The sequence below is a fragment of the Hyalella azteca genome, unplaced genomic scaffold (genome assembly GCF_000764305.2).
Source record: "Hyalella azteca isolate HAZT.00-mixed unplaced genomic scaffold, Hazt_2.0.2 contig6408, whole genome shotgun sequence".
Lineage (NCBI taxonomy): Eukaryota > Metazoa > Arthropoda > Malacostraca > Amphipoda > Hyalellidae > Hyalella > Hyalella azteca.
The window spans coordinates 323,330-336,971 of NW_025936571.1; the positions used below are offsets into that span (position 1 = coordinate 323,330).

At 36.3% G+C, this 13,642-nt stretch overlaps 2 protein-coding genes across 7 annotated transcripts in view; one reads left to right on the top strand and one right to left on the bottom strand.

The window, feature by feature from the left end:
* Positions 1-1,712, top strand: part of LOC108682933 — a 55,135-nt gene extending 53,423 nt beyond the window's left edge. Inside the window, exon 17 of the mRNA XM_018172190.2 lies at positions 1-1,712. Coding sequence (XP_018027679.1) covers positions 1-134 — 134 coding nt within the window. The 3' untranslated portion in view covers positions 135-1,712.
* Positions 1,180-13,642, bottom strand: part of LOC108682934 (alpha-tocopherol transfer protein-like) — a 24,036-nt gene continuing 11,573 nt past the window's right edge. For 2 of the 6 annotated variants that reach the window (XM_018172191.2, XM_018172196.1), the window contains 4 exons: positions 6,657-6,921; positions 5,299-5,409; positions 3,443-3,548; positions 1,180-2,460 (listed from right to left, as the gene is read on the bottom strand). In XM_018172191.2, the coding sequence (XP_018027680.1) occupies positions 2,309-2,460; positions 3,443-3,548; positions 5,299-5,409; positions 6,657-6,921 (634 nt within the window). In that variant the 3' untranslated portion in view covers positions 1,180-2,308. Of the gene's footprint in view, positions 2,461-3,442; positions 3,549-5,298; positions 5,410-6,656; positions 6,922-9,529; positions 9,789-12,046; positions 12,306-13,642 lie in introns of all 6 variants that reach the window. The other 4 variants (XM_018172193.2, XM_018172194.2, XM_018172192.2 and 1 more) reach the window with 3 other exon arrangements.

A 13,642-nucleotide genomic window follows, 5' to 3' on the forward strand; every position in this document is an offset into this window, starting at 1 on the left:
GGGCATTCCAGCTGTCCGGCTGTAATATTTACGGCAGGGAGTACGTGGTCGGGGACAGCATCAGCGAACTGTCAGCTCCTTGCAAGGCGTGTCGGTGCACTCCAGTCGGCGTCCAGTGCCTCCCTATCTGTTAAAACCTCATTTAAAAACATGCTTCATTTTCCTTGCGTCTTGAAATAAGAAAATTAGGTTCATGAACCATAAACTTCATAAACCTAAATGTTATTTACCTCATGAGCTTGTTGCTGAAAACTTTATTGAATTAGCAATCAGATATCCATGTTGTGCGCAGGCCTGTTAAAAACAAAAAATGAAATTTGCCCCTTGTCTTCTCATGGGTGACTCTTCCTCCAAAGCCTTTGTTTATAAGTATCAACCATGTTGCTATCGGTAAAATTTATGTAATATTTTTACAACAGTTCAAAGTTTTGAAATGTAATCTCATTTGTTGAATGTTAACGATGTGATATGATGCAGTGCCTTAAATCTTGACAATACCAACGGTGTTGCACAATCTGTATCTGTTGACGGTACATTCGGTATTATCTTAGATCCATTATCTGATACCCCTTATCTTCATAGTGCAACAAGCGAGCCAGTTGGTTAGATTTTGTGGTTTCTAAACCAAAACGACTGAATATACATTTTTCTAAAAAATAATTATAAATCAGCACAATGTTTGTCACGCTCTCCAAAATTCAGTAGCTTTTGAGTGCTCTTAACTTATTTCTAAGAAATGTGGAATGTATCCCAATAGTGTTCTATGTAAATAATTTAAACGTATATTTAAGTCTTTAAAATTAAGTTTGTGCATAAATAGGTGATACGGGAAATCAAGAATCACCTGTATGCGCAAGGGCATTAATATGTAAATAGATACATCAATATTTTCTTCTTTATTGGCTGTTTTTAATGGTCTATGTAAATTTCCATTTCACATCAGACCGTCAATTATTTCAGTTACTGCACTTTAATAGTATGTAATAAAAGTCAACTTTGTGTAATTAAGCATTGGCTTAATTTGTAATCTTATTTGGTCCATTTTCATACGTTGAAATTTTTTCAGACGTTGAAATAAATAAAGTCTCATCAGTACAGACGCTTACTTTACATAAATTGTAATGAAAATAATGTTAAAACTTTTTTTTAAATTCATCTTTGTCTAATGAGTAGACCCCACAGGTTTTGGAGCATGTATTTCAAGGATAAATTTCTATAACATTTCAAAGCTTCAAATTAATATATTATACTTAGCACTTCCAGGCCACTTCAAGGCAGTTCAAACTTTCAAATTTTATTGAAAATTATTCAAGAATCTTGGAACTTATAACAAGAATATTTCTTAAACATTTATATTATTATTGATTTTGTGATGAGCTTACAAATCGTCATGTTATTCATTAAATGTTTCAAAGCTTCATGGAAAGATTTTAGTTTAACATATTGATTTGATAACTCTGCGGATTTGGAAAAAGTATATATCGTTCAGAAAATGCTTAGAATTTAAGAAAATTCTACATTTCCCTCGTACATTTATGTGTTCAACAAATAAAAGTGTTACCCAGTCCGTCCATGAACCCATATACCTATAATACGATAAGTTAACTTTAAGTTTTATTCAAATAAGAACGATAATGGAAACAATGCATCAAATGTTTGTGCATGTATCTTTGTATTTCAGTGATCAATAGTAAAATTTATCATTAAAATAATTGTGGTTTAATCATTTAAGTCCAACAGTTGAATTAGTTATGAGAGAGGCTATGCTCCGGCTGAAGCACAAGTAAATAAATAAACATATTGCTAGTTATCCGTACTATTTTAAAACGCCGAATTAACAACATTGGCGATCTCCGAATTAAATATTATCATACACGGAGCCGCAGACACATATTTTAGTACATTGGAGTTTATCTCGATAATTCTGAAATCTCTAAAAATCAAATTTAGTATTGGATTTATTGTCAGAATGTTGAAAATGGCCTTCACTTAATTAAATGTTAAACGTCGTCCATTTCATAGTTAATTTGTTGGCAGTTTTTATATTATTTTTAAATGATCACTCATATTTTCAATCACAAACAATATGGAATGCAAAGCAATAGGACTAAGAGCTTTCCAAAATATAAAAATCTGAATTTATCGGCGATAAAAATGAAAACCTTTGAATTTCAAAGCATAGAAGAACATATTTATGTAAGTTATGTGAGAAACTAAATTAATGCAATGTATGATTTCTAGTGCACCAAAACTGCTGTATTTATATCTTAGTCCAGCCATCAAAGCCATTCAGCCAGCACGGCAATGGCTAGTCGACGTTGAGTTGGCGGAAGGATCCCTCAATGCCGAACAGGTCGGATGAAGTTTTGGGCTTGCCAGGCCTCTTGCTTTCATCCACCTTGTACTGTTCGTCCTCCTTCAGCCACTGCTTGCGTGCCTCGACTCTCTTCAGCCAGTGACCTGTAGAAGAACGTTATATTATCTTTATTTCATGCATGAATTTTTATCCTATCTGAAGTATCGATAGTCTGCAGCATCGACACAATAAAACAAATCGACAGTTACAAATTATCTGCAGTTGATATAAAAAATATAGTACTAATAACTGTTATTAGGGGATATATTTTTATATATTAGGGGATATACTTGTTATTAGGGGAGATCAAAAAAATATAACTCAGTACTCACTGCAGCGAGTGACAGAGAGCGCATTTTCTCGTCGACGAAAACTTGAAGTCATGGACGGACAGACGGACAGACAGACAGACGGACGGACATGAATAGCACAATAGCGTCTTTTTTTCCATTAATGCGTTAAAAAGAAGAATTTGAAATTGTGAAATAGAAGCGCCTTGACTACAGTCTCTGAGCGCCACCCTTTGACATCCTATACCAAATTGAGCTCTTCATATAACATTCTAAAGATATTTTATTCGTATTCATTCATGTGTCTCATGTGAGAACCAAAAGACCAAGCTTTGAGCATACAGTGTACTTCGCATCAAAACGCTGCCACTAGGTAATTACGTCATCTTCTCAAGGCCGTTAATACCGTTCATTTGAGAAATTTTTCACCTTGTATTCAATAAAAAAATATAACTCAGTACTCAGTACTCACTGCAGTGAGTGACAGAGAGCGCATTTTCTCGTCGACGAAAACTTGAGTTCACGGACGAAAAGACGGACAGATAGACAGACAGACGGACATGGCGAGCACAATAGTGCATTTTTTCCATAAATGAGAAAATGAGCTAAAAAGAAAACAGGTGACACTGACCGCTTCTTTTGAAGTTGGGAACCTTTTCCAAACCCGCGATTAGTCCAAACTTCACGAGTTGGTTCAGCAAAATAGGTTTTTTATAGTGGACATCTTTTCACTACAATGCAATGATATTTTCCACGATATGTTCTGAATAAGACAATAATAGCGCACAATACTTACGAGTTATGTCCTCTACGGTGCCGTTGGTCCCGCCGTATTCTTTAGGCAGCAGCGAAGGCGGGATATGCTTGTGCAAGCTACTCAGATCGCTGCCGTGGATGTGAATCTGTATGTAAAAATTATATTTATTGAAACAATAAAGCCGTTCGGCCATCAGCAATAACAAAAAATATGAATTTACGGCAACAAAACTTTTCAAGACGTGCAACGACAACCACGTGTAGAGATCTTAAAGTAAAAATTAATGTTTTGAAATTTGCAAAACGAGTGAAGATTATGTCGGATATTTGTGTTGTGAAACGTCCCGAACAAGAAAAAATATAAATTAAATTTAATGAGGATCCGTAAAAACAGAAGTGCACTGGCTGCTGCAAAAACAATGTTGAACCAAACCAACTTATTTCCCTTTAGCAAATAAATTTGCGGAGGTAAAAAAAATATACTGGCAACTGTATCAACAATCGAAAAAATATGATCTAAAATCAGAAAATAATACAACGGGATGAACAACTAAACAAATGAAGGTAGCGGATGCCATTAGGAAAAAATTTGGAGCCCCAAACAATACAGCTTCTGACACTAAAAAAATTCTGAAGATATGCAGCCCGAAAATGTACTAAGGCTTGCAGGCAAGATATGTAAAGTGGTATTTAAAAAATCGTTTCATGAAATAATTCATACATTTTTTATGCGTCTATGAGTTTTCATTTGCATTTCTGTTACTCGGTACGTGGGAGAAAAATACATCCGCCAAACAATGTGAATTGAATAAATAATTACCACGTTTTTCTTAGCTCGCTTTCGTGTCTGTGATGATCAAATCTTGCAATACTTAATTTCAATTTTGAATTCAACCACTATTTCTAATTATATCAGCAATACACTTATCAAATGTTCAATGAACCATCATATTCATCATATCAAGTAATCACCAAACAATTAAATACATATGCGCCCCACATTTTTCGTTTTAGATGTTGTAAAATATTTTAACTGAAATACAAAAGACCAAGAGAATGAAAGCAAACAGAGATCAGTAGCTGCCGAAAAATTATTTTCTACTTATGAGTCCACATGAAAAACGTGGTCTTTAAAAATTTTTTTTATACATTTTATTAGATGTAATTCTCAATATCTTGTGCGTAAAGAAGTTACCGTCCGAAATATTTTTTGTCGTCTTTATTTGTAAGTTTTATCGATGTTTTCAGGTGGAAAAAAAATATTTGTTCTAAAAACATTCCTTCTCTTAAAAAAACTTATAAAACTAATGGATCAAACAAAGGAATCGACCTCCTAATTTCAACCGCAGGCGGAGAAATTAATGAACCTATATTCGAGAGTATCACCCGCTCCTTCCTATTCTCCTTCACGAAAGACGTACCTCCTATAACACAGTGACATATCCCTTTCTCTATTTTATCATTCATGAAGGAATTCATAAGTTCCTAAATTTTTGCATCTTCTCCTTCATGAAAGACATCATATTTTACACAGTCTTACCCTCTTCTTCCTCTTCTCCTTCATGAAAGACTTCCTATAATGTAACGACTCGCTCGCCCTCTTCTCCATCTTCTCCTTGATGAAAGACTTCCTATACTATAGCATTGACTCACCCTCTTCTCCATCTTCTCCTTACCTCTTCTTCATCTTCTCCTTCATGAAAGACTTCCTATACTATAGCAATGACTCACCCTCTTCTTCATCTTCCCCTTCGTGAAAGACTTCCTATATTGCAATGACTCACCCTCTGCTTCATCTTCTCCTTCATGAAAGACTTCCTATACTATAGCAATGACTCACCCTCTGCTTCATCTTCTCCTTCATGAAAGAATTCCTATACTATAGCAATGACTCACCCTCTTCTTCATCTTCTCCTTCATGAAAGACTTGAAGATGTTGAACACGGTGTCGAATGCTGCAGGAGTGTTGATGTAGTGCAGGGCCTTCGGACGCATCGGGTAGCCATCCTACGGAAAACAGCCAAAATTTTGCAATATATTACAAAACAAAATATTAAATTCAGCCAGTATTTTACAATATTTTATAGTGCACAATATTACAATACAATATTACAATTTGTTTTACAACATTTTACAATTCACAATATAGCAATTAAGCCTGTTTTTTACAATATTTTATAATACACAATATAACAATACAAATTTATAGACACAGTTCTAAAAATTAAGTGCTCCATGTTACTTCATTTTTAAATAATGCAACTTTTCGAACGAAATGTCACCATTTTTTGTGAAACTACTCTAATTTTGAAGTGGTAAAATTAACTTCATTATGACATGCAAACAATTTTAAAATGGCGATCATTACAATGAAATTATTCAAATAATATTATGATTTATTTTTCAATATCTATCAATTAGGAATTAATATATCAAAATTATATTAGAGATCAACTTATGTATACTTAAATTTAATCATATAATAGAGAGCTTTCTATTCGCTCATTAATTTTTTCCTATTTTGTACCACATAGCGCATTGAAAGCAGATATTCTGAGCTGCAGATACTCGTGGCCATTTTAGCCAAGTTTTAAAGTCTATAAAATTCATTTCACTTAATCTCATGCTCGCTAAAGACCCTAAACTGGATTATAAAATTGAGCTTAAGATCTAAAACGAATTAAAAGAAGTGCTGAACAAAAACTTTATCATATTTGTGATCCGAGAACCAGCATCTGCATTACCGCTTTTCTATATAGACTATTTCAGAATTCTACCTATGCACTATATAGAGCCTAGCACCAACATAGGCACTAGCTTCTGAAGACTTGAAACTGCTTTACTATACGCACGAGCGACAAGGCTCGGCATTCTCACCAAATCTGAACGCGCACATCATTGCTAACGCAAAATAATAATTATTTCACGGTATGCAAGTGGTGATTAACAATATGAAAGCCTCCAATGTTTGTCAAATTAGAGATGAACTTCATCCATTATTGAAATAATTAACCATCATATGCGAGTGAAGTAGCATGAAGTTGTCATGTGAAGAACAACATGTTTGCGAGAGATGTAAATATTCATCTCTAAAAAATAAGATACGAGCTGAGACAATTATTAAAATAAAAAAATACGAGCTCAAATAAGATAAGAGATCAGACAATTCATTCAGTATAAGGAAAATAAACACAAAACTGTCTCAAAAATTACGTGGCAAAATACCGCCAGATTAAAATTTGTAAAAACGTTACCTGGATAATGGTGGACATTTTCTTAATAATGGGCGCGGTCATCTGCGCGACATGCGCGAAAGTGAGCCCTTGTACGTCAATGACCATATTGACCACGACCACCGAGACCAAGTCATCCTCCTCGAGCAGCACGTCTAATACGGTATACATGCACCGCGTCATGTCCCCCACGGACGAGTTACTGGGATCACGGAGACCCGGCCGACCGATCATGATCCGGGCCCCGTTCGGGGCCAAAGTCCCGGGCAAGGTAGGCACCAAAACCCTGATTGTCCCATGTTTGGTTTAAATTAAACCCTACGATTTTCCTACGCAGTCAATTCTCATCCTTCCATTGCGTTCTTTCGCATCATTTCAGAATCATACATTCGTTATTCATCGAAGTGGCTTACAATCTTTTGCTTCAAAATTGGTTCATAGAATCTGATTTGCATTAGATTTCGGTTAATTACCTTGAGAAGTATTACTCTAATTTTCATCTGATACTCGTATTCTCATAATTATGTTGTTTTTCAACATTTTTTAAATACTGGCGAGTTTTTTCGTGAATCAAAGTAAAACTTCAACAATAGTGTTAGAGGAAAGCGTTGCTATACATAACTAATCGGAGCTCTGTTAATGATTCTCAATAATTTTTTTGAAAATTCTATGCATACTCACAATAAATTATAAATCTTAAAATTTAATGAAAACTGAGCTTTTTCGACACCGTTTAAATCTTCCGTTCCAAAATAAATGAGGAAAATTAATCTTGGAGAATTTTAAAATAAACGCATAAAATAATTTTTAAAATGCTAACAAGAAAATGATTGCGGATGGAATAACAGCTCAACAAGAAACTCAAAAAAAACGGAAAGATGAGATTAAACAAGAGAAAATGATCAATTTATAGAGTAATGCCAAAGAAGACGTACTGAAACTGGAAATCTAAAGTAAACTGTACTCTCCAAATTACCTCCATAAAAACCGATTTTCTAAAACAATTCAACACCTTGAATGACATTTTACCTGATATTTAGTTGCCTAATGTGAAATTATTGCGATACATTGCGGAAGCTCATCTCTGAACTTACAAGTGCACCACAAACCCTTCAGCAACTTGTGAAGTATATTAGAAAAAATATAACTCAGTACTCACTGCAGTGAGTGACAGAGAGCGCATTTTCTCGTCGACGAAAACGTGAAGTCACGGACGGACAGACGGACGGGCAGACGGACATGGCGAGCACAATAGTGCATATTTTCCATAAATGAGAAAATGCACTAAAAATGATTATCCCAAAATTACGCTATTCAGAAAGATTCCATTTCTTAACTGAAAATGCGACTTAAATTGAGTTCACTCATTAATCCAAGCCGAAACTCAAAGAATGAAGTCAGCAAACGGAATTCAGCAAATATTAAAGTAAATAATACAATAAATTAGACAAATTAGACAAATTCTCGACTTTCATTGAGCTCGTTCGTGCCATCGTTTCTTGTAAATGTTTCAGCGTCGAAATAGTTTCAAAATCAAAATCGGTTGGCCATCTACTTATGGCAGAGAGAATTTCATTCAGGAACGTACTGCGAATGAATCATTACAGATCGGTACGAAGTGGCATCTCTATCGGCGTGTTCTCCGCTCCTAAACAGCCGGCGCCCGAGGCAGGAATAATGAGCGTCACGCGCTTGTCGCACTTTTTTCCATAGTTGACGCTTAAATGAATGAGAACGACACACACACTCTACTAAAGGAACAAGTATTTTAACAAACAAATTGCCATTCTCCCATGCTTTATTTCTATATTAAAGAAGGTCTTGCATATCTAAAAAAACTATATAAAAACAAACTGGTCAATAATGTTTCCAAGAGAACGGAAATGTTCATCAAATTTCAAGCGCTGTCACCATGCACTTTCGTTCCGAATATTATTAAAGAATGCCATATATAATTGGTCGAATTACCACACACGTGCAACGCAGCCTCTAATATATTTCCAGAATTCTTGGGGACTACTGAGTAGGAAGGTTTTACTATGGCGAGCAGTAAAGCAAAAAGTAATATGGTGAGCAGTGAAGCTAAGAACCTGGGCTCACCCTGTCCCTTCTGATGATACTACCAAGTGACTGCGGACTGAACGGTAGACAACTCAAACGAACGGTTAACTGCTGAGAGTATCGCTTGTGTTTTGCGAGCAAGCAGCTATTGAGTCATTTCCAGCTTATTTTTTTAAGAGTGCACAGCTAAATATATGGCCCCCGTGACGACCATAACAACTAATGAGCAAGAGCAGGAGGCGTTTTTGGGCATATTTATCATGCGGATGACAGACCTTCAAGATCGCAGTCCTCGTCCTTTCTCTGAGGCTGCAAAACGCCAATTTTTTTGTCGCTGTTCTGATGTTCGAGGCTCGGTCGTCTCAGAACGACGGTGTCATAAATTTGTTAAATGTTTCGTTAGAATTCGTTTTAAGCAAGCATATCAATTAATCTACATTAATACCCAGTTTGGAATTCTCGATGCGACCTAAGGCTGTCCTGCGCATGCTTACTCATTGGAACGTCGATTTCAGCCGCAAGTGCCATAGTAAAATAACATAACCCAGGAGTCTCATAAACCTCGCCATGCACGTAATATATCGTCAACGTTACCAGCAGGGTTAATTAACGGCGTTAATTTTTAAAATTACCCTCGCAGCGTAGTGATGTAACTCTCGGAAAAGGCAAAATCAACGGAAAGAAGTTGGCACTCCAGTTACGAGGATTATTGACAATTAACATATACTGGTGATGAGACACCCCACACTAGTTCAAATTTCATGTTTAAAACATAGAAATTAAAAGTATCAAGCAGAAATTTCGGTACTGCGATTCCACTGCTCTATTTGTACCTGCATGAAAATGGCTGCCTTCATGGCGATAGTTGGTGTAAAAGCTGCCATGTGCGCTAACGTAGACCCTGCAGAGTCGTTGACTAAGACAATGCCTTTGATCGTCACTGACTCGTCTTCATATTCAAGTACATCGACGACTGTGGTGGCAAGACGCATGATATCGCTCATTGGGAAGCGATGCGGGTCAAATATTCCGAACCTTCCTAAAAGGATGGTCACGCCATCAGCAGTCTTCTGGGGCAGAGGCACGAATACGCTGCGGAGAAACGACCCTATTATGTCACCCTCCTTATTCAGTTGGTTATAACTCAGTATAAATGAAGCCTCACTATTTCATAAATAGAACCAACCTACTAAAGAACAAAACAATCGCTAAAAGCAATATCAAAGGGAAAAGATGCTCCCATAATCCAAAATCGAATGGTTATTAAGAGGAAAAAAACGCAAAAAACGCTAACACCATGAAAAGCCGGAGACAGATAAAGAAGGGACCACAATAAAAGTGCACTCCAGTTTCCTCGAATGTCCCTAAATTTCTTCTACTTTATTGTTGTGGCGTTAATAAAGCCTTCAAGTTCTGAATAAAATCAGCACTAAGCAATCATTGAAACGAGGACCGTAACAAAGAGGAGAGTAAAAAAGAACAAAAAGAAATTGAAGAAATTAGTTGGGCAGAATTGGTTGTAAATGTAAAGGCATAGATTGAGAAGTTAAACTGCATACAAAATCCTTGATTTCTTCCGGGCAATCTCATTCTTCCTCATTCTACCCAAAAATGTTGACGGTTTTTTTAATGTAATCTAGCTATATGTATCTACAGTATATTCAAAGTTCATACTAGACAGGCAACGACAATTTCGTAGCGCAAATCAATTTTGCACTATTATTATTATTCATTGAACTACTATTATATTTTACTAAATTCGTATAAAACAAATAATTTACGACAATCTTATACGGATTATCATTTGTACAAATTTTTGGGCAAATCATTTGCCCAAGTGACGACCGTTCAAAATTCTACAATGAACTTTGACAATGAAACATCAGGATTAAATTGCAAGTCTAGCCCTGCAAATGAAGCCTCTTTCATCTACTTATTTCCTCGAACCTCTTTCAATTGAGCCTTATGATGCTAGGTCAATAACGACCCAAAGAAAAAAGTCTAATCAGGCACCATCGGATCAGGCAAAAAACTAAATGACAGACACATGGTTGTGCTCGTTTCTAAACTATCCTTATGAGGCCAGCAACCGGCATGACGTCATGCCTAGGTTACAAAACGTTATGCCGTTATTGCATGGTGTTATACTCAGGTGGCATGACGTACGGCATTAGCTACATAACGTTTTGCATTGCATTTATGTCATGGTTGCATGACGTTATGTCCTGGTTAAATGTCATTATGCTTTGGTTGTAACGTTATGCTTTGGTTGCATTGCAATATGACTAGGTTACATGACGTTAGCCATGCCCTGAGGACATGACGTAATGCCTTGGCTCAATTACTTTATGCTGTGGTTGCATGCCGTTATGCCGTGATTGTACAACAACGGGGCTTAAACCCCATCATTAACTTCATTTCGAACCTCTTTTTTTCAGCCACACATAGAAGCGAACGCTTGTGTTCTCATAATAATATTAGCCCCGTTATATCGTGATCTTCGTATCAAGCGATATTTTTTTACAGACATTGAATGATGTTAATAAAAATGAGATGATCATGTCAAAAATTAGTGGTCGTTTTTTAGGAAGCGCAACTCAGCGCTTCCTAGGCCTCTCCTTGACCGATGCAAATATAAATAATGTATCCACAATCTCAATGTGTATAAGGAATTAATTAAGACATCAATTTAAATAGCCGCATATATGAATATAAATAATAAAGCTTCAAAGGCAACATGCCCTACCTGCCATAAAATCTTGTGCAGATTTCAGATGCATTAATTATTTTATGTTTGAATAAAATACAGCTGCCGCAAAACATTATTTCCGATGTCAAAAGCTGCTCATATAAACGTAAATTTACTACCATAAAAAGTTAGACGGCAATTGCTACATTAGGAGGATCTGGATTTCAACACCACCGCACGAAATGTGAATTAATATCTTTAGATTGAGACGCCATATTTAATGCACTGTCGCAATATCTTTGCTTCAGACGCGTAAATTACTCCTTTCAGATTGAGTAGACGCCCCTGCCACATGAGCATGCCTTCTAATTACAGCGCCGCCTTTAGACGCATAAGTTACGCCACCTAGGTTAAAGAGGCGCCCCTACCACACGACTACGTTCTCTGCTTCAAACGCCCTCTCTAGAAACGTAATTTATGCCACCTAGATTAAGGAGACGCGCCTGACACACGACTACGTTCTCTGCTTCAAACGCCCTCTCTAGAAACGTAATTTATGCCACCTAGATTAAGGAGACGCGCCTGACACACGACTACGTTTTCTGCTTCAAACGCCGTCTCCAGACGCGTAATTTACGCCACCTAAATTAAGGAGACGCACCTGCCACACGACCATGGCTTTTTTAACAAAAGCTGGCGTGAGCTGCATGGCGTGACCGGCAACCGCGCCTTGAATGTCGATCACTTGCACGATCCCCGTGACACTCCACTGCTCTTCCTCCTCCGCCATGACGCTCCCAATGAAATTCGAAGACTTCATCATGTCGTCGATGGAGTACTTGTTCGGGTCGTGAATTGCAGCGCGCACTATGATCACCTTGCAGCCCTTAGGGTCATGCCCATCCAAGGGTAGGGTAAAGCTGCACATGGCCATTTATTTTTACTAGCCTAGCATTCAAGAGGGTAGCTACTGTCTGAACTAACACGTCAACCAATAAACGATTTTGTCCTTTTGCCAGAAAACCTTAAACTTTAGACCACTTTAGAGAAAACCTTAAACTTTACTCCACATTCAACAGGAATTATTCTAACAAGGGATTTTTTATAAGTTAATTTTAATTGAGTACACAGGAATTTAAAAGCAAAGAAAACGCCAAGAAAATTCACCATATCGATATTGAAAACGTTTCGGAGTCCAGCTCCATCATCAGTTCGACTAAACTAAAAATGAATAAAATCACTTTAAAAGTCAAAATTCAAAGACAGACATAAAACCTAAACAAGACCTAACATTATATCGAAATAAACAGGACGATATATCGATATGGTGAATTTTCTTGGCGTTTTCTTTGCTTTTAAATTCCTTGTGAACTTGCGATATAAGCAGACTAATGATATAAGTACTTGAGTACACAGTAAATGCAGTTCTTTTGAGTCATTTTTCATAAACTTTTAATGCATGGATTATCTCAAGAATGTTTTTATAGGGAAGATTTTATCAACACAATAAGTGTTGATCATTGGTTTGATCAGCATGAAGGTAGAATTGACGAAGTAAATACGGTGATTAAAAGATAAACGTCATTTGATTGTTGGTTTAAAAAGTAAAGTATTCACTCCTTAGTATATAAGAGCTCAGATGTTCGAAAATTTTTCATTAGCATTTACTTTTTCTGACCTCACTGATGGGAAGGCTAGTCAATGGTTACACAAAATCCTTTGTGACAAGGAAGTTATAAACAGAGTTAGTAAATACGTACAACTTCACAAGAGTCAAATTTGCTGAACTACAACGGAGAAGTAATTTTTGAGGAAAAAGCTATGCAAATAATTGAAAAATGAATCCAGATAGAAGTTTTAAATTGCAGAGCTAGAACAAACTATTTTAAAGCGATTATTTTGCGTGTGTAAGTCAGACTCCCCTTATCTTTTGCTGCTAGCAAAATACCACACATAAATGTAAGCCGACACATCGCAAACGAATACAAACCAACTCGAACCACAAGACGGAAATAACATTAATATACTGAGAAAACAACTTTCTTTTATTAGGCCCAAAATAATTTTTTAATAGCGTAGTTTATTCAGAAGAAAATTATCATTGCATTAATAAATTTAATCAAATTTTAATAATCAAGCAAAAATTTTGCTATCAGCTCATCAATAAAAATTATTTTTCCTCATTGATAGAGTTCGTCTATAATCCGGTAATTTCGTCTACAACTTGATCACGGTACGTTGCGTTTAAATTGTCCAT